The sequence below is a fragment of the Denticeps clupeoides genome, chromosome 20, assembly GCF_900700375.1.
Source record: "Denticeps clupeoides chromosome 20, fDenClu1.1, whole genome shotgun sequence".
In the NCBI taxonomy this organism is placed as follows: Eukaryota; Metazoa; Chordata; class Actinopteri; order Clupeiformes; family Denticipitidae; genus Denticeps; species Denticeps clupeoides.
In genome coordinates this window covers 5,791,461-5,818,263 of record NC_041726.1, presented here as the reverse complement: position 1 = coordinate 5,818,263, position 26,803 = coordinate 5,791,461, and the positions used below count along the sequence as shown (strand labels likewise).

The following is a 26,803-nucleotide window of genomic DNA, read 5'->3' as shown; positions in this document are numbered from 1 at the left end:
TCTTGGCCACAACTGTACTTTTAACTGAGTTATACTCGGCCTCCGCTAGTTTGTACACTAGAGGTGTGAACCTTCACTGGTCTCATGGTTCGATTCGATTACGATTAGCAGTGCCTCGATATCGAGACATTTTCTACATGGTCACATGATGTTTCCAAATAGCAGAGTTACGCTCTTGTGCGCCTGTGTGGACGCTCTGATTTGCTCCAGAGCAGAAAAACTTGTTATGTCCTCACTCACCTTGTAACAGTTGTATATATTGGTAGTTCTCTTTAAATGTTGTGGGCGGAGTTAATCGTCTGCCCCGGTCCTGATGCAGATCGACATTTCCACCAAGCAGAGGAACCGAGGACCTTGTATTATTTCATTTTGTATTACATAAAAGCAGTAATATTTGTTACGTGTAATGTCCAAAATACGTGCAGCGTAAAACTCCTACCCGGAGTGGCACTGTTCCCAGATCAGGCTGAAATTGAATTCCACGTCATAATGATATTATTGATTATGTTCTGCACTGCATTAATGCAAAATCGTCCACGTCTGCATCTCGATGCATCGATTATAAGATTAATTTTAACACGCCTATTGTACACACAAACCTCGTAAAGAAATAGCGTTTCTCTCAGCCCATTGTGCAAATCTAAAGATGAAAGGCAAGCGCATGTCTTTTACTACGTGACTAAAATACCCTTGTTTCAGCGGGAAATACCAATAGCACTAATATAGTAACTAGAATTAGAAATAAAGTTTGTGTCGTAATAATGAAGGAAATGGGATCCCCCAAAATTCTGCACTGCGGGGAACGGGTTATATTTCCGAGCTGGGACGGGGTTCCTCAGCACCCGATTGTCACTTGCTGGTGGCTGTGGCCTCCGGGACCGGGTGGGTGGCCGTCGGGCCGTCCTTACCGCAATCAGCCGGTGAAGTGTTTGTGTGCTTTGAACGTTCTTCCCGGTCTCGCAGTGATTGACGTAACAACAGTGCCGTCCACCCGGTTTGTGCCCGGTGGACGGCACTGTCCCTTCTCCAAATAATAACGTCCTCTGCAGCAGCGAGTCTCCCCCGTTCGCGTCATCACCGGTGACCAGATGCGGCACGTGATGATGGGAAGCTTTCACAGCGGCTATTTAACCTCGAACAACCCAGGAATGAAACAATTTTATTCACTTTGCCTCAGTTCACCCTGTTAATCTGTTAATGCGGAATTTATGTTCGCTAGTGATCTCTTAATCAGATTAGTGTATATAACATGTTATATAGAAATGCATATATTGAAGAGTTATTTTGTTATATTAAGACTCAATACGAACAGCAATTTTCAGTATTTTTCAGTAAGTTCTTATTTTCATAAATAATCTGCAACGTTTCACGAATTTTCTACAAACCACTTTCACATCATAGTGGGTGATGATAAATATTGTTATGATAAAAGTCTGAATTCATTCTAATACTATTTTTAGGGGCATATGGCCCAGGTTTAATAGTCTAATAATAGTTTAATAGTTTAATAGTGGCAGTAGAGTGTGAGTGTGTGTGTTTGCGTGTGTTCGTAGGGCGTTTGAGGATGTATGATATAATCTGTGGTCAGATGGTGAGGTGTCCGTGTCCGACTCAGGGGCAGATGGGGACGTTAACAGGAAGCGCCAGCTACACACACACACACACACACACACACACACACACAGCCAGTATGTACTCTGTGCCATGGCGTAATGGTTTTAATGGATCTCTATGTGCTGATGTCTTTGTGGATGGCTTTGAGATCCTCGTGTTTAATTGTGAATTACCTGCCTCTGGAGTGGCTTCTCTCTCCCAGCTAATGCACTGTGCTCCCTCCACCAAGGTCATTTCAAGGAGGCCCTTGACGCTTTAGCCAGCAGATGTAGATGGGAGCACGCCGTGACATTGTTGGGAGGCGACGGAGGTTTTAATGCGGTAATGTCTCTCTCGCTTTCTCGCTCGCACACAAACAGGAGTACCGGAACGCTCCACGTCAGCATTTAAGTATGTTGAGAGATCGATTCGAAGCTCCGCCTCCTGCGCACGCCCCGGCGCTGTTGAGGAACATCCAGCTGTGCGTCCCAGCTGCGCGACGCTAGATGTACAGTGTCGGCGGAATATTAACGCGCGCGGTGCGAGGCGGAGCCACGACTGTAGCTGATGAAAAATGTAGCCGCGTTCCCCCGCTCTGCGCTACTCGGCTGAGAGTACAGGACGTCACATGGCTGTAAAGGGCCACGGCCTTAAAAACGGTCCTGAACCGGCTATCACGGAGGTGTTCGTCTACAGCACATGAAGTATTTTTTGCTGGCTGTTTGCTAGCCGTCTGCCTGGTAAATGTAGTAAAATGTAGATGTGAGTAGAAAAGACGTGCGTTGGAAATAAATAGAACTGCATCTAATTGAATAAGGTTTTCATTGCTGGCTTTTGTGTGGCCCCGCGTGCACCCTTCTCGATGATTGGGAAAAATCGTAAACACAGTGATTTGCGCTGATTCGTCGGCCCTTGCTCGCGGCAAGCGTTGTGCAATGCAGCGAAAAGAATAAATAAAAAAGGAAGCGAGGAAGATGGGGATGAGTGCACAGCAAGAAAAAAAAAAATCCTCTGTTGATGAAAATGATAAATTTTGTCAAGATGGGTGCAAGTTTTTTCCTTGTACTCTGTACGCTAGTGCCCTACCGATTAATTGGTTGAATACATTTTGGTATAATTTTCTTTTCGGTTTGTATTCTTTAGAATGAGCTTTAGAATAACTCACGATTTATTAATTGTGAATTTTTTTTGTGCAAAAATGTTTGTCATTAGGGTTAAAACAACAACAACAATAACATTTATTTGTTATATAGCCCAAAATCACATACAGTATGTCTCAATGAGAGTGGCTTTCTCTGGAGTGGCTTTAAGTTTTTCTTTAGTCTTAAGAATAATCTTTATCTTGAATAATCCTGAATTATGTGATTTTAATATTTATTACTTAAGGGCATGAATTAAGAATTGAGCTTTTTTTAAAACGAAAATAAATGCAGAGTTGCATACACACTACGTTGTACTGAATGTTACTGCTTAGTTGCTTTTTTTAGGTTAGTTTAGGTTCAGGTTGCTGCATTTTGTCATGTTTGGAAGATATATATACTATATCACTATGCATTTTATACACTAGCTTGAAAAATCCTCAGTTGGTCGACCACTGACTCTTACCTGTTTTTAAACCCTTGAGCGATGCTTTACAGGAGCTTGGCATCTGTGTTGGGGAATTGTCTCTGGAATGAATCATTCACCTCCAGACCTCTTGTCTACTAATTGAAGTCAGGGTTTCCTCGAGAGGACATTTCACCGGCCCCGCTATTTCTGACGAAGCCCGAGAAAGCAGAGCTCTCAAATTAGCTACCTGCCAACCGCATGGTTCACATGGACTTCCACTTTGTTTCAGAGAGCCGAAGTGAAGCTGCCTTCTTAAACAAGAACCTTTTCTCATTCCGCACGCTGTGCTCCGTTCTCGGAGTCTCCTTTATGGTGGGATGAAATCTGGAGGGAGCTGGATCTTCGTATTTGCATTTTAATTTGCGTTCAATCAGGAGCATTCATTGTGTTGTCTGAAATTGCCTTGTGTTTTTTTGGAAAAGTCTGCCTTAAATTTCAGTCAGCCCATCCCTGACATTATGGAGATGAGGCTTCTTCTCTCTCTTCTGAACGCCGAGGCTCTGTTAACATTTGCTATGCACCTTAAGGAATCAGACTGACAACAGATATGCAAAGGCTTCAATTCCTGCCTGTTACATATAAATCATGTACACACGCATAAATAAAGCATTTGTGAATATTTTGAGCACAGAGCATTGCCCACCTCCTCCTTGTTCTGCTGTACGTTCATCTTCTAGGCCATAGCCATGGAGTGGATGTTGCTGCAACCAGCCAAGGCTGTCAGTCATTAGTTTATGAAATGGAAGGTTTGCAGATGTGTTGTCACCAGCTTTGTGAGAGAGGTAAAGAAGAATCCAGAGATCACTGCGGCTGAGCTCCAGAGATGCAGTCGGGAGATGGGAGACAGTTGTAGAACATCAACATCAATGCAGCCCTCCACCAGTTGGGGCTTTATGGCAGAGTGGCCAAATGGAAGCCTCTCCCCAGTGCAAGTTAAAAACACCTGAAGGACTCCAAAAACACCTGAAGGACTCCAAGATGGTGGAAATAAGATTCTCTGGTCTGATGAAACCAAGATATAACATTTTGGCCTTAATTCTAAGTGGTATGTGTGGAGAAAACCAGCAATACAGTCCCAAAAATGAAGCATGGTGTTTTGCTGCTGAAGGGACAGGATGACTGGTTGCAATCGAGGGAAAGATGAATGCGGCCAAGTTCTGGACGAAGACCTTCTCCAGAGTGCTCTGGACCTCACACTGGGCCAAAGGTTTACCTTCCAACAAGACAATGACTGTTCTTGATTGGCCCAGCCAGAGCCCTGACCTAAACCCAATTGAGAATCTCTGGAGAGACCTAAAAATGGCTGTCCACCAATGGCTGTCCTTCAAACCTGCCAGAACTGGAGAGGATCTGCAAGGTAGAATGGCAGAGGATCCCCAAATCCAGGTGTGAAAAACTTGCATCTTTCCCAAAAAGACTCTTTGCTGTATTAGAGCTTCTACTAAATACTGAGCAAAGGTTCTGGATACTTAGGACCATGTGATATTTCAGTTTATCTTTGTTAATAAGTCTGCTAAAATGTCAACAATTCGGTGTTTCCCTGCCAATATTGGGTGCTGTGTGTAGATTAATGAGGAAAAATTAACTTAAGTGATTTTGGCAAATGGCTGCAATATAACAAAAATAATTTAAGGGGGTCTTAATACTTTGTGTACCCACAGTATATGAAACTGTATATACTGTAAATGAACCACTTGCAATAAGAGAATGAAAGGAGTGGTGTGTATAAAATGTGTTCATTTATTTATGCAGTATTATTTACGTTATTTATTTTTATATTTTATATGCTTGCCTGAAATATGGTACAAATATTGTAAACTCCATTTAGTATATCTGGCAAAGCAAAAAAAAAAATACTTAGAAACAGTATGTACTGCATTCATTTCTCTGGAAGCATTTGTAACATCACAAGGAAACCACATTTGTCAAAAAATACATAGGAGTGAATAAATCCATTGTGCATGGACATTCAACAACTGCTCAAATATAATGTTTTATCTGTGTTTCTTGTATGCACATGGTGGGTGGGACGCTTCTAATTGGTGAACATGACTGGGCGCCCCATGACTGTTCAAAGTCATGTTTCATTTGAACAAGTATGATGCAGTTCTAATTCACTCTTTCATTCCTTCATTCCTTTTTTACCCCTGCCCCGTCCATCAATGCTGGGAGCTTCTAAAGGTCAAATCTGCTCCCCCATCCATTTAGCCTTACGTCAATCACTGGCCTTACCTACGGCTCTGGACTGACACCAGCCCCCAAATCCCGTCATTCCTCCACACCACCCGCCCAGTCCCTCCCATTTTCTCTCATCCTGGGTAATTGAATGGAAATGACAGTTAACCTTTGGGCCAGAGGCGGCTTTTAGTCGCTCAGTCACGCACCGGGTGATGCGCTTTAAGGTAAATACCCATGGATGAATTAGGGATATTGGGGTGATTGAGCGCCTGCGACTGGACCTGTGTTGGAAATCAATGAGGTGGATTTTGCTCCACCAGGTTCTGCTGTGCGCTACAAAACATGACAGGACTCCTCATTGGCTAAAGGCCCCATGCTTCCCTGAGTGGGTGCGGTCATTCCAGAAGGCTGCTGAAGTTGACCCTATAACCCTTCCCAGCATGTAAATAGCCAGTCAATATGATGTCAACAAGGAGCTGAGAGGTTCAAGATCCTGTAACCTTTGAACCTCATAGGAAAAGGGTCGTGGCCAAGTCAAACCAAAGTCAAATGCTGAACGATTTTCAATAAAAGACCTAATTAGCACGCCTGGCCTGTAAATCATTATGTTCACAATCCAATACAATTTAATTCCATTTAAGGCCCAAATTATGTTTTGGCATTTTGACTAAGAAGAAGAACAAAATCAGACAAATTTTTCAATATTACACTAACACCTGTTTTTGAATACTGACAATTGCATATATGAGTAATTAGGCATGCACTTATATATTGGCTATATATAAGTATCGGCCGATGTTAACCTTGTTTACTAACATTAAGCCACTTTGCTATGTGAAATTTTACCTCCTCGCCAGCAGATGGCACACAAGCACCCATGCCCCTTTGAAATGACCTATTTATGTTTGAGCTATTGTTAATGTTATTTAAGGTTTTCATTATTAAAAGTAATTTCTTACATGAGTATGACAGAATTCAGTCATATGGCATTTTAAGAGACTGACAGAGTGTGAACAAAAACTAAAAAGTTTGATTGCTTGTCTGTTGATACCCCATCAACAGACAAGCAAAAAACACTGGTATCGTATCGGCATATGTAATGGCCATATTATTATTGTAAACATTGGTATCTGTACCTCTGAATTTCTGAATCGGTCCATTTCGTCACCAGACTACATTCTGCAGTTAGCTCCTTCAATGCTGAGCATTTTCAATGTAGAAGAGCCAACAAGGCAATTAAGCCACATAATTAAATTTCAACCATGAGCCAACAGGAACCATTTCACTCTAGATTTGCATAATTAGGCAAAACACGCCTGTCTTAAACAAAGAGGGGACGGATTAATGCTTTTCCATTATCGGCCCCGCGGATAAGTAAATAAACAATTGACGAGTAAATGGAACGAGACCGTCGGAGTGAGGATTTGTGGCGGATGAGAGAGTGTTAGCATTTCCCCGTCAGCGCCATCCACCTCTCCTCTAGTTCCTCGAGGGGGGAAGAAAGTGGGTAACGGAAGGAAAATGGAAGGGCTGTTTGTCCGCCCGGAGGGAGGCAGCGTCACCGGGAGGGATTGGCTTTTGTCTGTCATTATCAGATCGCTTTGATTCTGTTAATTATCGACACTCGATTTGTAAGGCCCTCGCGTCGCGGGGATGAAAGGCTTCTGCATTATTTATTCACGGCACCACTGTGAGAATTGTTGATGGCTGCTTTAGGACTGCTCTCAGGCGTGGCATCTGATCATATTTGTGTTGACCTTTTGAGCAAGTTCCTGGTCGGATGGTTCTAGCAAACCGTAGGGTGTACGTAGCGTGGATAGTGGATCTCACAGCTTATTGAAATGTCATGTTTGATCGATGTAATGAAGGCCAAATGTCAAAGTGACTGTGAATACTATACATTTCTGTTAGAAAACACCATCCTTACGGTGATTTCATCAACAGCGATAAATAAATAAACAGATTATTTTGGACTACGTTGTTCACGTGCTCTATTTAATATTGATGCATTGACAAATTTATTTGAGAATCGTATTACGAATATTTGAAAATGGGTTCATCCTCGGTAAATGAAGCACCACTATTACAGAAGATGGGTGTGGCAGTAACCTTATACCTCACTAAAGTTCAAGTCTCCTCTTCTCTTGCTTTTTATAAGGGGTAGTTACACTTGTGTATTGATTGATCGACTGTCACTTGTATGGACCCCCCCCCTCCTTTTCATTGTCTTGATACCGTGCATTGATAGATGGCCTGGGCCGAGCTGGTGTCCCCGTGGCCCTCTGACTTTGTATCGGTGGCCACGCTCTATGGTCGTCCATCAATAGGGAGAAGATCAATGTCTCCGATAATGGTGATGACCCTCCCCCCACGCCTGCCCACTGCTGACGTGACCCAGGGCCGGTCAGGACAGAAGGATAAATTGAAGTTTGAATGATTCCCTTTTAACTGTGCCAGGCTCCGGGTCAGGTGGCCTTGGTAGTCTATCAAAAACAGGGCAGGCTGTTCCGGCTGGATGAGATCAGACTTGGCCGGAAATCGCACTCATTTCAGATCTAAGATTCTGCGGGTTGAAATCCCGAACCACCAAGGCGCCACTGAGGTCCCCCTTGAGCAAGGTACCGTCCCCACAGCACTGCTCCCAGGGCTTAAAAGCAGAGTGACAATTAATCGCTTTCACTTCATTTGTTCTCTACTACGGCTTTTATGGCGATGTCAGTTCAGTTGATGCTGAATTTATTACTATATAAAACACACTTATTTCAATAATAAGTTTTTGGTGATGTGATTTGTGTGGATGAGGGGGTGGTGTCGTGAGGTTGAGGTGCGTGCGCGGCTCAATACACCGCAGATTAAATCATGGACGTTTGGTTCTTCAGTGAAGACCAAATCGGTTAGTGGTACCCAACAGTAATTCGGTCGATGTTGTGTCGGAAAAAAAAAAAAAAAAAAAGCTCCGGCTTACTCCACGTGCCACCAGCGATCACCACAATCAGCGTCAACCAAACCCTGGGAATTGGGCGTGGCCTAGCAACTTTGCCCAATCGCCTGAGCCTTTCTGCTAATTTGACCAACCGAGTGTCGTTCCTTGTGAGTTTCACCAGTTGAGACCAAACTCGCTTCTGTGTTTCTGGTAGGCGACCACGTTAACTGGTGACCTGTGTGCGCATGTGTTTTCAGTTTATTTTTGGTAAAATGCAATAAAGCAGACATGCTGCCGCTGAAACGGCGAAGCAGTCACCTTGTTTGTAGACAGTGTGTGTGTGTGTGTGTGTGTTTACATACACAGATGAGGTGTAGGTGGATGGTCGTAGGCGGGCGTTCAGAATTATCGCCGACCCCAGAGTTATACCCGGCTTTTAATTGTCCTCAGCTTCCTGTTTACACGTGTGTGTACATATCGGTGTGTGTGTGTGTGTGTGTGTTATTCCCGTACGCTCTGCCGAGTTCAGCCGCCGTCCTGGATGACATTCAGTAGTCTTGAGAACGACTCCACCTCATATTTTTTCTTTTTTAAACGACGAGGAAGAAAACCGAGTCAGCACAACTCCTTCCTCTGCACTTCCACTTACGTAACTCCGCCTCCCCCATCTCCCTAGTTCATTTAAAAGATGACGGGATGGAGCGACCCGCCCAGGCAGCAGGCGGGCGCGTGGGTCTTCGCCAGGCGGCTCTTGATTTAATAATAGTCTTGCGATAGGGGAAATGGAAGCGCCATGGCCTGATACTTGTTTAATTATTCAGCAGTCATCTGAAAGGGTTATCGAGCGGGATCCTGCGATGCAGAAAAGCTGCACTAACTGCCTGTTAGTCCCGACATGTGAGACTTCTGCTGCTTCCTGAATCGCCGCGGCAGGCGAAGGTCCCAGATAAGAATCCCACGTCCAGTCCAGGCCTGATTTAGAGGGCAAGTCTGATTTGAAATAGTAAGTGCTGATTAAATGACTTTATTTACACAGTTTACTATTATGTTTGATGAAAAATCTGAAGTACTGAGGAAATTATGGGTCAATGTACTGTTTTGAGGAAATTGTGCGGCATTGAAATCCTTATGTAACATTCTTCTAAAATGATCCTTCAGGTGGATTTGCAAAACAAGTCACCCGTATTTATTTTCTACTCCATCTCTGTAAAACCATGTTTTAGTGGTTAAGATGCACATCCCCCCCCCAGACCTTATACCATGCTGTAACAATATATTGCTCTGCATTATAACCATACAATAGTATTGGTTGCATAATGTAATAGTAATGTTAATAATAAGGCTATATTGAAAGGCAAAGTGTGTGTTACAAGAAGTTCTTTTCATGGACTGTAATGATGTGGACATTTTTTCTTTGACACTTGACTATTTCCACTGCATGTAAATATTTCGTTTTTTCTTGAACCATGATATCATAATGATGAGATACTAACAGTTTAATTAGGCGATTAGTGTAATTTGGTGTGGAAGATGGTGCTCCTGTCTCACAAGGACGAGGCATAGACGTCATTTTCGGACTTCTGGGTTTAGCTTCTGCAGGTTGGTTAAATGGACGATGCCAGACTGGCTCTGAAGGTAGCCCTGGCCTGGATAAGGGCCCTTGGAAGATGCGTAGATGGTGGAAACGCTTGTCTAGAGTGGCTTCCGGCCCTCCTCGGCTGAGGTTGAACGCGGGCGGAACACAGGAAGGCCCACATGTCCACCTCTCGGTAATTGCAGGTCCATTCAATTCTCGTGTTGTAGCAGAATCCATCAGCAGTCCCTCCCCGGGTTTGTCTAGCTGTGCAGTGATTATGCTGAGATTATGAAGAGATTAAGGGCTTTTCACTGTGCGTGTGGGTTAGGGAAGGGGGTTCATGGCGTGGCGATTTTGATGAGTTTGTCGCCTGACTCTGGTTGCCATGGTCCCATGTTTGCTCATTACTGCGGTGTCCGATCGGGAGCGTCCCCATCCCCGCCCACTTTTTGTACTTTATGTAAGCAGAATCCTTGCCAGAACGTATTCCCTGACATAAGCCCTGCTTCCTGCTGCATGGTGTTGCACCATGTGACCTCCCAGCAGACGTCTGGCCAAGGCGCCCTGGCCTTAAACACCGAACGTCAAGAGCTTAAATCCTGTCTCAGAGAATGTGCGTCCCCCTACCTAACCCGGGCTCCCTGGAGGGGCTTCAGCCGCTGACAGGAGAAGCGGCGGCTGTTGGGTGGCACTGTCACAGCGACATCTGAGCGTCTCCCCAAAAATGAGAGTTGACACTCCGCTGCGTCGGCGGCTGTATCAGCTCAGACACTCAATTACGTCCTGTTAAAAAATTCATTCACAACAAAATGTCCTCCACCAAATGAAAATGATTTGACGGAACAAAGCATGCCGTGTGTGTGTGTGTGTGTGTGTGTTACTTCTCCTGTTTAAGGTGCTTTTGATTGGAGAATAGCAGCCCTGACCCAGTCTGATGAAGTGAAGTGAAGTGCTTGTCACATGTGATACACAGCAGCACAGCACACGGTGCACACCGTGAAATTTGTCCTCTGCATTTAACCCATCACCCTTGGTGAGCAGTGGGCAGCACCTCCGGACAACCGGCAACCTTCTGATTACGGGGCCGCTTCCTTAACCGCTAGGTCACCACTGCCCCAAGAAGGAGGTCTAATCGCCCGGGAACCACCACAAGGGAACAGGTGGTTACTCCGATATACCAGGACCACTTTGTGGCAGGGTGGAGGCCGAGAGAGCGGTGTTACCTTGGAAGCTATGTGCTGTGCGAGTGTCAACTGGCAATGGCATTTGACCCCTTTGGACATCAGTCCCCCCGGAGACACTCAGGGTTTTGTGTCTTGCTCAGGGACACGGTGGAAGGTGAATTTGACGCTTTCCAGCTGCTGTCTGCAGAGCATGACTGATCGGAAGAGGCAGACTTGGTCTAAACTAGGTCCTAGTGCTGCTCTCTTGTTGCGTTGAGAAGGAGCCATTAAACCCAGGATTTTATTCAGTTGGCGGATGAAAATGTAATCGGTCTAGTTTATTTATTCGCAGTTACAAATGCAGTGAAGGCCGGGGCAGGAGCTCCTTTGATTTTATTTTATTGTATAAAAATTTTCCCAGCAGGATGATGTAAAGATGGGGGGGGGTGCTTTTGCAAATGCGAAGAAGCACTTTAGCAGTAGTAGAAAGGGCTTCCTTTCACGTCGCCTGTGTGTTTGCGGTTAAATGCTCCTTTCAGAATGAATGCCGCGAGCGTGCGTGCGTGTGTGTGTTGGAAATCGGAACAGTAGGAGTTTACGGGTTGGAACGGCCCGAATCTGACAAGCAGGGCGAAGGACGCAGCGTGCATACATCATCGCCATTTGGTGCTTTTCACATGGTTGCACATTTGACATGGGAAGCCCAAGAGGTGCCCAGAACTGGCAGCACGGCGTGGATAATGCCAGGCCGAGTCGCGCTTCTCCCGCCGAGGTGGCTGCCCAATCCGAGGTTCCATTTCTCAGGAAATAATCTCGGCCGTGCGAGCCGTCCGCAGTTTATGCAAATGCCCGCCGTACATGGCTATTTCCCTTGCACCCACCCACCTGATGGAGTTGACTTCTGGGAACTGGAGCCTTTTCGGAGCCCTCGAGTCAGACTCTTGAAATCCTCGGTGTTATCTGGCCGGTGCAGCACCTGTCTCCCGCAGCTCTGCATGCTGAAGGGAACAAAAGTGCCATTCGGATGGAAAAGGCGATCTTGAGGGACCCTCGCGCTAGAAATGACTTCACCCGCTGTCCAAGGTGCTGATGCAGCCTAAGCGGCGCTGTCTGGGGACATCTGTGAGCCCTGACCAGGGTGCAGAAGGCTGCAGTGCATGGACTTGTACCTGTCCAGGGTGCTGAAATGGCCTTCTAGTGAACAGTGATTTGTCCGGGGTGCTGAAATGGCCTTCTAGTGAACAGTGATCATGGTGCTGAAATGGCCTTCTAGTGAACAGTGATCTGTCCGGGGTGCTGAAATGGCTTACTAGTGAATAGTGATCATGATGCTGAAATGGCCTTCTAGTGAACAGTGATCATGGTGCTGAAATGGCCTTCTAGTGAACAGTGATCTGTCCGGGGTGCTGAAATGGCTTACTAGTGTATAGTGATCATGGTGCTGAAATGGCCTTCTAGTGAACAGTGATCTCTCCGGGGTGCTGAAATTGCCTACTAGTGAATAGTGATCATGATGCTGAAATGGCCTTCTAGTGAACAGTGATCTGTCCGGGGTGCTGAATTTACCTAGTAATGAACAGTGATCTGCCCGGGAAGCTGAAATAGGCTTCTAGTGAACAGTGATCATGGTGCTGAAATGGGCTTCTAGTGAACAGTGAACTTCGGATGTTTAGAACATTTTCTTGCATTTGAATTTGCGCCTTCAGAATGTCTATAGTACTTTTAGTAGAGTATTACTTTAAAAGTTTTCCCAGTAGCCTAATTGACATGCAACAGTTTGATTAAATGACCAAACCCTTCCTCTTTAACAAAACTTTATTTTTGGCTTAAATGGCTAAATTGATACTAATACAAAGTCGTTTTTTTGACCATTTTAGCCATAAATAAGTATCTGCAAAATGAACACAAGAGGTGGACAACCCGTGATTTGCTGAAAGCAGAACTCCAGTCATTTCTGTTCCCAACCGGAACACTGGGAAGATCTGAGCGCCAGCCAAGTCTCTGGTCACCTTTGACCTTGTTGCTTGTCACTGCTGTCCTTGAAACGCCTGCATAATGATGCATAGTAAATGTGTATAAATGTCTAAAATACGAACAATGCCTGTTTATCAGGGGGAGGGGGCGTTCGAACAAAGCACTCGGCTTCTGCGTATTTTGTTCTTCGCTCCTCGCGACAGGGCTATTAGGGGCGTCGGTGGGAAGACAGTGAGGCTGACTCTATTAGCCCCTTTGTTGATTTGCCCTTTTCCGAAAGACGGGACAATCCTGTGCCATTTAGCTCCAACCTCCAGATGACATTAGTGTGAGGAAGTGACCGGGGGGCATGCCAAAACTCACTTGGCAGAGAGCATTTAAGCCTAAAAAAAAAAAGTATTTCTCCCCCTCGCTCGATATCCACTCGTGTCACATAATGGATATTATAGATATCATTACGTTAAGCGCGGTTACACAAGGCTCGTGGACGCCTCTGCTGCCCGTAATGGTTTACGGCGCTTCAGCTGTTTATCGGGCCCTGGCAGCTGCCACTTTGTTATTCTATGAAGAGATCAAAGCCGCAGCTCATTACGGGCTATTTGTTTCTGACGCGGGGCTCTGATAAAACGCAACAATGGCGACAATATCATCCCTTCTCCCCCTTTGTGTGCAGTGGCAATTATTTCATTATTTGATCAAACGGGGATTTGGGAGGTTTTAAGTAAACGACTGACACTCTCTCTCTCCCTCTCTCTCTCTCTCTCTCTCTCTTTGTCTTTCTTTCCGCTTGCAGTTGTCCTGCTGAATTCAAAGGAGTCCCAAGCTGAGCTGGGCTGGACGTCATACCCCTCGAACGGAGTAAGTGGGGCCGCCGCTTTTCCACTCGTCTTTGCGTGCACTTTTCTCGTAGCTGTTCGCTTGTCAGCTGTTCGGGCCGGCCCGATTAGCAGTTCGGTCACGCCTCCGCGCCGTAGTGAAACGGGCTCACAGCGGACGTCGGGGGCCGACCCCCTGAATTCCATCTCCCCGCGCAGCGCGGGCCCACATAAATCAATGCTGTAATCCCCTCAACGAGGGCCATCCTCGCCACTGGAAAACACATAAAATAAAACAGTCGTTCGATTGATTTGCGGCGTAAAAACAAAGGGTGGGTAAAAAAAAAAAAATGAAACCAGCGGCGAGGACTTCTAGTTATTGTTTCTTTTTTTTTTTTTTTTTTTATTGTTGAGTTATCTTTGCACGGATCAGCCGGGCCGGACGCTCCCTGCAGGCTCTGCCTGTACCTGCAGACAAGGGACTCGGCACAAGCTGTTATTTGTTTAGCTTGTTAATTCTGGACATGACAGTGATTAAATCGCCGCTCTCCCGAGCCCCGCCTGCGTACGGATCTGCAGCTGCGGAAGCTCGCCGCAAGATGTTTCCGGAGAGGCGCGCTCACTCACACGCTGACACCATGGAGACGGCCTGTCAGTCACTCCCACTCTCAGCACCGAGAGACAGACATACTCTGGAGATACTTTTGGCCATAACACACACACACACACACACACACACACACACACACACACAAATATATACATATGTGTATATATACATTAACGTCAACATTGAAACTTTTTGCACCTGCTATAAATTCTAATGGGATGTATTTTCCCCACTTTTATTATGTACTTAATCTATTATGGGTAGATTTCCATGAGTTCCTCATTAAGTGCTGCGTTTTAGCCACCCTAGAGTCCAGAAAGTGTGTGAGAAGGAGGGATTAATGTTCAAAAGCTCCTCCCATTTTAAACTTTGTTTAGGAAAAACATCATTAATATAACATATATTAATATCAAAGTACTTTCATGTTTGTTTCTATTAATTTCTGTAGCTTCAGTACGCATAACCTATACAGCAAACGTTCTTGGACACCTAATACAGAAGACTAATACAGAATCTAATATAACATAAGAAGCAAAGTATTCCTAGACTGCCCTGCATGACACTATTGTCATCATCATAAGCAACTTCATTAACACACATGAACGAAAAGCAGCAGGAACATAATAACTCTTGGAATGGTTGGAAAACCATCATTACGTTCTACCTGAAGGTGGTTGTGAGGAGCCGAGAGTGTGATCACTGCTGTGTTCACTGCTTTGAAGATCTGAAAATGTGAATAATTTTGCTTTTCTTAGCAATTTGCATGATACATAAAAACAGCCTTTTAAGACATGAGTTATCCCAATGACAGTTGGGGCTTTGCAGGGCCAGTGGCGCAATGGATAACGCATGTGAAGATCAGAAGATTCCTGGCTGGGTTGTGCTCTTTTGATCAGCACTTCATGATTTTCAAAAATTTGAGGTGCTCAAATTCAATGTGTCAATTTAACGTCCCTTCAGAGCAGTTTGTATTGCTTTGGAGCAGAGTCTTTCTCATGTTACTCCATCGCGAGTCAACACCGTGCATCCAGTGAACAGAGACCCGAAGGAGGTGCTTGTTGGTGTGCCGGGACCGTATAACGGTTAGTAGTCACAGCAGGCTTTTAAGACAAATTGACCTGAATGAACCTTTCATAGATTATTTCTATTTCATAGATTGGAGTCTTCAGTTATTTGCAGGTAAACCATTATTAGATGTTAGATATTAGAGGGTGGTAGCAGCCTAGTGGTGAACATACTCGCCTATGAACCAGAAGACCAAACTTACCACCATCGTGTCCCTGAGCAAGACACTTAACCCTGAGTGTCTCCGGGGGGAAGGGGACTGTCCCAGTAAATACTGATTGTAAGTCACTCTGGATATGGACGTCTGGTAAATGCTGTAAATGTAGATTTGAGTTGACCATCTTTACTGCTCTTGACTCATCAGTGGGAAGAGATCAGCGGCGTGGATGAGAAGTACAAGCCCATACGTACGTATCAAGTATGCAACGTGATGGAGCCGGCGCAGAACAACTGGCTGCAGACCGGCTGGATCTGGCGCCGCGGCGGGCAGCGCATATTCATCGAGCTCCAATTCACCCTGCGCGACTGCAACTCTATTCCCGGCGTGACCGGCGGGACCTGCAAGGAGACCTTCAACCTGCTGTACGCCGAGTCGGACTGGGACCTGGGCAGGGTGGCGCGCGAGGACCGCTACTCGAAGATCGACACCATCGCGGCCGACGAGAGCTTCACGCAGGGAGACCTGGGGGAACGCAAGATGAAGCTGAACACGGAGGTCCGCGAGATCGGCCACCTCAACCGCAAGGGCTTCCACCTGGCCTTCCAGGACGTGGGGGCCTGTGTGGCCCTGGTGTCGGTGCGCGTCTACTACAAGCGCTGCCTGAGCACCGTGCAGAACCTGGCCGTCTTCCCGGACACCGTAGCCGAGGCCGCCTTCGCCACGCTGGTCGAGGTGCGAGGTTCCTGTGTCAACAACTCCGAGGTGGACACCGACAGCCCTCCCAGGATGCACTGCAGTGCTGAGGGCGAGTGGTTGGTGCCCATTGGCAAGTGCAGCTGCAGCGCGGGCTACGAGGAGGGCCACAGTAGCTGTGAAGGTAAGAGATCGGCTCCTTTTTAGTTTCTCTGATTCGTCCATTCGTGATTATTAAAGCAACGTTGAAAAAAAGGGAGGACAAAAGCAGGCTTTAAAATCCTCTGAGAAGAGGAGAAGCCTTTGTCTTGTTAAAAAATGGAAATGTTCATTTCATTTCGTGATCTATCTCGCCAATAATCTTTATTCATTCATGCGATTTTTCTTTTGTGCAAAGGCAAGGTGAGTTATGAGTAGACGCGATGGAACGGACCTCCAAGACATTTCTTGTGATTCGGTGATTCGTTGATTGGCTTCGACACTGCCCCATCGTACATGGGCAGGTTATTATAGCAAGACACAGCCATTCTGCAGACGTACACACAACAGACAGCACTGTGAATCCATTGTGTGTGTGTGTGTGTGTGTGTGTGTGTTCACGCATGGGTTGGTCGGCGTCTCGCACTTGGTCAGTGTGCAGTGTGTAATGAGGATGACAGGTGTCGCCCACAATGCCTTGCTCTGACGCAGGAGTTTTCAACACTCCACTGCAGCCACTTGAGCAGTGAATGCACGAGGATAGAGGCTGTGAGTGTGAGTGTGAGTGTGTGTGTGTGTGTGTGCGCGCTCACGCTGACATCTTTCACAGCACATCTTGTGCAGGCTGTGTGGGAGCTGTAGTCTGGGTAGTAGGCGGAGTCAGAGTCCCAAAGCCAAGTTCTCGATTCTGTGTTGTCTTTCGGGGCGCAAGGTCCAATGTTTTGTCAAACTGTCGGAATTTGTGCGAGGTTGAGCGGACAGGTCGAGCCAGAAGGGAAGGGGAAAGTGCAGAATTTGCTGGCAGGCAAAGCGCAACAGTAGCTCCCTCCCTTTTCCACCCTTTCTTCTCACACGCAGCCCCTCTATTCTAGGAGGTGTGATCTGCTGCCGTATGGCCAGTCGGTCCGGCTTTCTGTACCAGCAGCTCACTTATCACCACAGATTTCCCTCCAGACTAAATGTCACCCATATGACACAAATACAATTGTAAAAAAAAAAATCTAATTTGGATTTATTAGACATTAGTTCATTGTGTTTGTTAAAAACTATAGTATAACCACACATTGAAATATAAACTGCACTATACTGTGCTTAATGTAGAATGTCACAAGTTGAGCGTCCTCGCTCGCATTTTTAGGTGGGTGTGGCTTTAACTTGAGACATCTGATTGGTGAGCATGATTGTCTATGACACAGAGACGTCAACGCAACGTGACAAACTGTCATGTCAGTTTAGGAGGTTCAAAAAGTATGTGCTCGTCCAGAAATTTGGACATCAAGTGAAGATGCACAGGAAATTATAAGTACCCAGTGTAGAACCTTGGGGAACTCCATAGATAGTATGTAGCATGTTAGGACACCCAGAGTCAGTGCTGTTGATATGTTGTTATAATGAGGTCTTTAAACAGTTTAACTATAGCTTATCGTTCAGTAGTGCAGGTTGTCTTTTTGCCCCTTTTCTTCTGTTTGTTTGTTTGTGAAGTCTTCAATTTCCTTCGTACTTTTCATCACGCCTGATAAATGATGGGTTGTCAGCTACGTAGGCCTGAGACAGAATTTGGCTCTTGACGGCCAATGCGAATGGCACCGCTTCGTTGAGAAGGATACTGAGCAAAACAGAGTGGGGGAAAGGGTCAATTGGGAGGTTGACTTGAATCAAAATGAAGGCGAATAAGAAGCAAACCTCACGCGGTGTTCGAAGGGGTGGCCATGGCGGGAATGAAAGGCTAGTGGACTGAAAGAGAGAAAGAAGGACTGAGCAAAGGGGAGAAAGACAGCTGTGAAGAAGGGAGGCAGGCTGAGGAGGAGGATTTGGGGTGGGGGGAGAAAGTTTCAAGGAAAACACAGATGTGGGAGGGGAAGGGAGAGCGAGCGAGCGAGGGAGCGAGCGAGAGGGAGAGAAACTGAAACTGCAGGTCCTGTCACTCCACATCAGTGAAGCCCCGGTGGGTTATTTCTCTATTCTGCGGTAATGACATGAATATGCAGCAATGGCAGTCTGCCTCCCAGCACCGCACAGCTATTGATCAGCGGTAATGCTTCACTAAACTGTGGAATTAGGCTGGGAATCTGTATACCGCCACCTCCGGAGGGCAATGCTGGTGTGTGTGTGTATGCGTGTGTTATGTGCACGCATGCACTAGTGGGATATTATGATGGCAAGGAGATAACATGAATGTCAAGCATGAAGCGTGACATTACGTGGGTATAGAGAAAGCCCCGTTGTTGAGCGTGTGTGCGGCTTGATCACCAGTAAATGGGATGTACAGCGATTCTGCCGCACGGCTGGAGAGACAGACGCGTGTGGGCCTGTTGTCATCGGGCGGACAATTTTGGACGCCGTGGTGATGGCGGTAATTACATTCGAACAAAAAAGAGAAAGAAAAGAAAAAGACACTTGTTCATGAAAACTATTAACAGGGCTCTGTTGGGATAAGCAAGACACCACCGGGGCGCTAATTGATTAGTGTAAAAATGTCATATCTTGCTGGTATTGAATTATGGAATCAAAGTCTATTGAGGATTACGATTGCCGCGCTAAAACAACAACATTGTATGCATTGTCGAGATTTTTCCAAGGTTATTCATCCAGGTATGGTTTGCAGGGAAGCTGAAGACACAAAGGCAGGAACAAGAACTCCATACAAGTGCATATGTAAGGGTGACGACCAGAGGGGAAGCGTCATTTCACCATGGTCACCATGGGTAGCACCGTCCCCACACACTGGTCCCCGGGCGCCTGTCATGGCTGCCATCTGCTCACCAAGGGTGATGGATTAAAAGCTGAGGAAACATTTGGTTGTGTCACCGTGTGCTGTGCTGCAGTGTTTCACAATGACAGTCACTTCACTTTCACTTTCACTATGAACCAGACGACTTCAAAGTCACAAGTTCAAACCCCACCTACTACCATTGTGTCCCTGAGCAGGACATTAACCCTGAGTGTCTCCAGGTGGACTGTCCCCCTAACTAAGGATTGTAGTTCAGTCGCTCTGGTCAAGACATTTCAAGACAAGACGAATGTAAATGTAATTCAGATGGACCAACATGTGAGATCAAACTTGTTCTCATTTTGTGCTGTTTCAACTGTCTGTGCATCTCCTAAAAGTGATGCATTACCTAAAAGTGACTAGAATGCACCCCCGTCCCCTGTCTGTTGCATGGCATATGCCTGGGTCAGGGTGGGGCATGGAGAAGCATTGCGTCCTCGGTTTTCTTGCATGCTTTAATGATGGACAGCCCGGAGCTGCTTAGAAAGGCCAGGCTCGGTCCATTGTGGTAGCACACAGTGCTAGTAAGACTAGATGGTTAGGTGGTGGATATGTTTCCCGCCCGCTTGACCGCTTCTGTTCTGTCTGAGTATTCAGTAACACGGTGAATAACACGGTGATTTTGTGCCCGAGATGGGGGACAGTCTACATCCACACCCTTATTTGTGCTTGTTGGGCACTCTATGGGTGCTCAGAAATGCCTCCACTGTCTGGCCGCTTCATACTAGGATTTTTTTTGTGCCAGGTGGGGGTTCTGAGTATATTTCATGACTGTGGTAAGGCTCAGGCAATTGCTATAAAATTTTTTAATACAGTGCACTATAATAGCGTGGATGATTTACGGGCCATAATTGCCAAAATAAAGCATCAGTGCAGCCACCATTGGTGCCCGAATATGTGCGACCATTAATATATACAGTTGTGGGGCTCAGATGATCAGATTTTAGGAGCAGAACTTATCCTTAATTTCCCCCTGAATGCGTTATTGATCGTTATTCTTATTACTTTTCCTCATAAACATTATTACTCATGGTGTCTGCGTTATATATTTAATTTTTTTTTTTTGGGGGGGGGTATTAAATCCATTGCGCAATGCATTTTGTGATGCTGTTACCGTGGATTAAAAAAAATAAGTAAAGTAATAGTAGGGAGAAAAAGCAGGAACTCTTCTCTCAGCAGAGCAGCATGAGTGAAGTGAGGTACACGGTGGGAGAATGGAGGTGTGAAATAGGGTTCGGAAGGGTCACGGGAGGTCACAGCCCCCCTGCGAGCACCCTGCTTCAGGACTGCTGATGGCCATTGGAGAGCTGGTGTTGTATTAGACACAGAACATTCCGTCTCCAGGAAGACCATCTGAGATATGTTGACCATTATTTTATAAAATAAATGTGTAAACATGTATTATAATTGTGTATCAGGCCTAAATTTGGTCTCCACCTGGGTTGGAAACTGTCGGTCGGAATAAATGGGAAATTGCAGGTTAGTCTGTGTCAGGGAACTTAAATCCATTAAAAAAAAGAAACATGTTTCTGCATAATCTTGGTTCAAAATAACAAGATTTAATGCAAATCAATTTGAATTTCGTCCGGCCATAGTATGTTTTTATGATATTGCAGAGATAAGTTGCAATTAGAAATATTACATGTGATATAACCAATAACATTTCACCAACAATTTGTGAGGGTAAATATCGTGGTGTTAGTCCTTTTATCATAAAGAGCAGGTTATTGTGCGATTTTACATTTTACACACAGACGCAGTCGGTCATATATTTACTCACATTTACTCACTCGATACGTAATAACAAAAATGCAGTCATCACCACAGGCCGTCCGCTGTCCAGATGCACGACCCAAAGAAAAAGGAAGTGATGTAATGGCCATGCTCCCCCGCGTGCGAGTTTTAATTAAGGATGCCGTTAGAGCGCCGCTGATGTGTAATTAGAGTTTTCATGCGTCTGCCAGCAGATGCTCCGCTCCCTTCTGTTATTCTTTCTCCTTCGGCCCTTTTTTTTTCTTGCTTTCTTTTCCACCTTCCGCTTTATTTGCTCTCTCGTTCACCTCTTCCCTTTGTGTACAGTTTCTTTTTTCGTTCTTGTTACCTCTAAATGTATCACAACCTCTTCGCGCAACGCGTTCGTTCGCCCCACTTCCGCCCGCTGTGCTCTCCCGGTGGGGTGCCAGTGTCAGGATGTGAGAGGTTAACCGGATGGTTTACGAAGAGACTCGACGATTTAATTTGCAGGCAGGCGAGGACGACAGAGAGGCAAAAAGTCCCCCCTGTCTCTCTCTCTCTCTCTCTCTCTCTCTGGCCCGATGCCACCTTCGCCCATCTGGTAGGGGTGTGGGCGAGTGATGCCTGTCCCAGCAGACGCCCACTAATGTTCAGCATTTTCTCGGCGCTCGGTTTAAATAATTCACTCCTGGGAGAGAGAGAGAGAGAGAGAGAGAGAGAGAGACAAACGGGGCAAGTTTTCACCAGCCTGATGTATTTATTCAGCCGAGAGTGAGTCTCTGTTCTGTGTGCAGAAGTGGAAATTGTGTCTGTGTGTGTGCCGTGTGTTTAAATGCATTTTTTCTGTTATGTATGCACATATTTCTTTTTTTAATGTGTGCATATATTTACATACTTAAGAAAATACTTAAAGGAATTAAAATATGTCTGAATCGAATGCACTCTCGTCATGTGGTATCGTCATAAGACTTGAACAGGATAAGAGGCAGCTGCTCACCTTGAGACTCCTTGTACCCTGTTCTCCATCTCCCCCTCCACCCCCTCTACCTCGCCATGGCTCTTCCTCCTCCTCCTCTTCCTCACAGGTGTGCCATCCCAGCCGCCACATTTGCATATTGGATTATAGCACCAATTATGAGTCACTTTGTCGTCCTCTCGGACGTTAAAATCATCGTTTCATCCAAGGACTTTCATCCCAGGCCTCATAGCTGACTAATGTCTCCTCATTACTGGGAATAATCATTTGGGGAAGGGCTATTGATTTCTGCCAGCGTGGCAAAACAGGGAATGTTTTAATCTCTTTAGAGCTGGGCATTCAGTGACAATAAGATTATGGTATTGGTCCAAATAAAAAAAAAAGGTAAAAAACCTAATCAAAGAGGGATTGCTTTACGTGTGGACTTCTTCAAGTTCACAGTGTTGTTTAAAGAGGAATATTTCAGTTTGTATACGGGCGTGGGCCGGAATTTACTTGGAGGGGTGTTTTTGTCGTGGAGTCCTGGGGAAAAAAGAAAACTCACATGAAGACAATCGGCCATCTGTTGGGTCGGACGTGGTACGTGGGTAAATGGGGGTGAGTTGGAGGAGTGTGTTAGCAAATAGTGCGACGAAAGACACCAGCTGTGTGTGTGTAAGGTACGCGAAGAAGCGAGCATCGCAGTGCCATTCGTTGGTTAAGGTTTCATTTGCCTCTTCTGTGCTGTAGAAAGATCTCGCAAACTCTCATATGAACTTTCATCTAGATTTACATTTCGATCAACTCTTTTTTTTTTTTTTTTTTTTTTTTTTTTTTTGCACGGTACAGCTGGATCCTTTTTAGGATTCGGGTCCACCCGAGTCACTCAGTAAACTGGTCCGGGTGCGTAAGTCACCTGAGTCAGTATTGCCAAATCGACAGCTGTGAGTCAACTGAAATGTTTGAATCATCTTTTAAAAAATGAATCACTTTCAAATTAAACCTGCTCGTGTGAGCGATTCAGATTCGGCTGAATGTTTTCGGCTGTGTGGGAAGTTTACGGCACTGACTTGGGTTAGTAGCGCTAACTCGGCTCTCTGACTGATTCGGATTCAGTTACATTTCCGGCCAGAGAAACCGGCGGATGCGCTAACCCGGATCTCCGGGCAATTTCCGATTCGGTTGCCTGTCTGGCTACAGGAACTGCCGGATGCACCGCCTTGGGTTAGGCGCTCGAACCAGTCGGTAAGCGATGCAGATTATTTAATGGATCCGGGTGAGTAACCCGGGTGAGTCATGAATCACACAGCACCATTGCACGGTGGTTTCTGACCGAGGTTGTGAGTTTGAATCCTACCATCCCGAGGCATGCTCACTAGGTGGATTTGCGAATCTAAATTGTCTGTAGGTGTGAGTGTGTGAAACCCGTCCTCCAGCCTGAGGAACAGGGTCTAAGCGGTTATGGAAAGTAACGGAGTGAGTGGTTCTTACCCTTTTGGTGTATAATCTAATGATTTGCCACAGACTTCACAATTATTAGCTTGACAAACAATTGTGGTTTTTATAGATGTGCTAGTATCCAGTATTGATATATTGAGGTTCCTTGAACAGATTTTATTAGGTATCATTAGGATTTTATCAATACCGATTCTTCTCAATGTTTTTGATTATGCTGCTGTCCACCATGCGGTGCAAAATTGACAGATGTGATGTTAAACAATGTTTCAGTAGTTATTCTATAATTTTAAGCCAAAAGAATGAATACGTTTGTACCTGTTCTCTTTTCCCACTGCTGTAAGATTGATGGTGTGGTGCTGATTAAACGTTTTTCCTGATTAACTGCCCGGGTGATTTGCAAACGTGGATCGGATTGAGACCAGAGGCCTGGGACTCCCGCACTGCTAACGTTTCGGCTGCTGCGGCGGGACTCTTGTGTGGGTGTGGATTGGCTGCCCTTGCAGCAGGTGCCACCCCACCCCGCTCAGGGGTGTCGAAACAGCAGCTTGCCTGGCAACATATCAGCCTTTTCATTTTGTTGTCATTTGTCAGCCTCGTCCCACAGGGGAGAGAAAGACATTTTCGGGGACACCTGTCCCTCCACACACACACACACTCATAAACACACACACACAGCTGCCTCTCTTGTCCTACGCTACCATTTAATGGTCATTTGGGGAACAGTGGAGCAAGGCAACATATTAATTCTGGTAATAATGCTAATATATTTAACACATATTCCATCACGTTTTCCTGTTCTGATTATCTCTGCTCTCAAGGCTCTCACCCTTCATCTTCATCTCATCTTTTCTCTGCAAAAAGGGTCGGGGTGGCTCCAAAAAAAGTGGCGTTTTATTTATTTATTTATTACTAGTATCTTAACCGAACAGGTTAATTCAAAGTAGAATTTTTTTTTTTTTAACCTTTGTTTGACCTTGTCAAACTACAATGTCAAGGTGATTCTCTCCTTTCTATCTTCTTTTTCTCCCCCTGTCTTATCAGCCTCTCTTTGCAGATGCATTTTTGTTTTCGTTTTTCATTTAATGTATTTCTCGCTCCCCCTCATATATATTACTTTATTTTTCACTAGTGTAGCGGCTCGGAGTCAGGCGCTGGAGAAAGATGCTGCTGACTCCTCTGTTCTCTCAGAGGTCAGCAGAGTCTCTAGGCGTCCGTCCCTCAACAGCCCCCCCCCCTCGCTTCTTTCCAGCTGCTTTTCGGCTCTCTGGCGCCCTGGAAAACAGCAGAGCTCAGTGAAGCACACAGGACCGCAATGTAATGACATCTCACCCATAACGTTTCCTAGCTATCGCAAATGCAATTCTGAATTCCGCTCAACAAGTGTTAGGACTAAATATGGGAAACCTAACTGACATCATTATATCACAGCACCCATCTGTAAAGAAGTTTTCATGGAATTGGACACGCCGACACGTGTATATAATCAGAATATACAGATTTTCTTAGAATTCATCAGTCGGCTGGGTATGATGGCCGAAGGATTTAAGGACAACCACCCATGAGGGAAAAAATATATATTTTATGTAGGAACAACAGCTTGTTTTATTTAAATAATGAAAAAAAACAAAAAAACAGGAAATTTTACAGGGCTGATAGTATTCAGGCACTACGCTGGGTCTCCGCCGTACGGATAAGGCAGCAAAAAACCAGTTCGCCCAGTGATCTGACGGTATATTGGAGACGTGCAGGCTTAGTCACAATGCAGCAGTCCGAGCAATGCAACACACCTCACGTTACAGTGGAAAATCTTGGCAGGTTCAAGCTCAATTTTTACCATTGACTTTAGTTAGGGTCGGGTCTGGTCGAGTTGGCGCGGTAACCGGTCGGTCCGCAAACTCGAACTTCCGGTCTATAGTACCTATCTTTTAAATTTGCTTCTGTGACTGGTAAAGGTGTTTTGCATGTTCTAAATATTTAAGGGTATTTATATATTTTGGCCCATGGGGCAACAAGCTATGTGCTAAAAGTGTGTCGACCCACAAATATTTTGTCGTTATTATTATTATTTCTTTAGTTGGTTCTCCTATCTGGTCATAAACATACATCATCTTTTTAATGTGCATTTCTAGGTATGGAGTAAGTCGGATTCTCTCACACACTCAGACACATTCACTGAAGGATGATTGATAGGAAGTGAGTTCCATGCTGCTGGGTTGTTGGGACATCCAGCAGAGCTCAGGGGTTAATGCGGGGTCCCACCGGCCTGCTGTGAGCCCCCCGAAGACATCAGACATCACATTACCGCAACAGCAAGCATGCACAATCCCCATATTGCTCCCCGGTAACCTCTCCCTTATCTCCCTAAGTCCCTCCCTCCCTCCATCTGTCTCCCTGCACCCCTCCCACTCTCCCGCCCTCCCCCTCCGATTCCCCGAAGGCACTGCAGCACTTCCCTGGCCCGCCCGAACACTGCAACGCGGCTCTGGGTTCACACCGCTGCTCGTTTTTTCCGGGTTTAGCCACTTCCATATTACCACGAGTTGTCGTGTCTTCTTTTTTTCCCCCTATGACCGTCGGGGTCTTTATGAGTGCAGGTAAGGCGCTGCCCCTTGCGAGGAGCCAGGAACGACTGCGGCGCGTCGCTTTCTTCTCTGCCGGCTGATTGATTTTCCACGTCCACCCCTGTGCCGAGAGAGATTGATGGGTATTTTATGACCTTGTGTCCCGCTCTCCAGATCAGGAGCTATTAGTGTCCTCGGAGACCTGACAAGGACATGGGGAGTAAGACACGCTACCTTACTCGGGGTTGAAGGAACGGCTCGGTGGCTTTCAGCACTCACCTGGAAGGGCCACCTCTTACATCCTCACATTTAACAAAACCCTGAGGTAGCCAGTAATACGGCTAGAGCTGGGAGATATGCCATGAGGTGACTTAAGAGATGCCAGAAATTCACCAGTACACGAAACAGACATGACAGGCAGTGCAGATCTTATTTAAAATGGCCGTATAACATTGAGCCCCAGTTCTTCTTATTGTCATTTTTTTTTTTTTCCTGCACGCAGTGGCATAAGTGTTCAATTTTAGATCATGATGCACTGGTGCCAGATGCTAGCACGCTGATAATATGCTCAATAATGTGCACAGCCCTTACCATCTTACTGGAGTTTACATGGTCTCCCCGTGGTTTCCTCCGGTTGCCTTCCGCTGGCTGGATTGGTAGGCGTAAGTGTGTTTGCTCGTTCACGCTTGTGGCCTATAATTAATAAAAAACTATTATCTGCAATCAGTAAAACAGGGTTTCATAATGCGCGCGTACGAGAACAGATGTG

At 45.7% G+C, this 26,803-nt stretch overlaps 1 protein-coding gene across 4 annotated transcripts in view; it reads left to right on the top strand.

The window, feature by feature from the left end:
• epha10 (EPH receptor A10) overlaps positions 1-26,803 on the top strand; it is a 125,402-nt gene that overhangs the window by 8,049 nt on the left and 90,550 nt on the right. For all 4 annotated transcript variants that reach the window (XM_028963206.1, XM_028963207.1, XM_028963209.1 and 1 more), the window contains exons 2-3: positions 13,809-13,873; positions 15,870-16,542. In XM_028963206.1, coding sequence (XP_028819039.1) covers positions 13,809-13,873; positions 15,870-16,542 — 738 coding nt within the window. The remainder of the gene's footprint in view (positions 1-13,808; positions 13,874-15,869; positions 16,543-26,803) is intronic.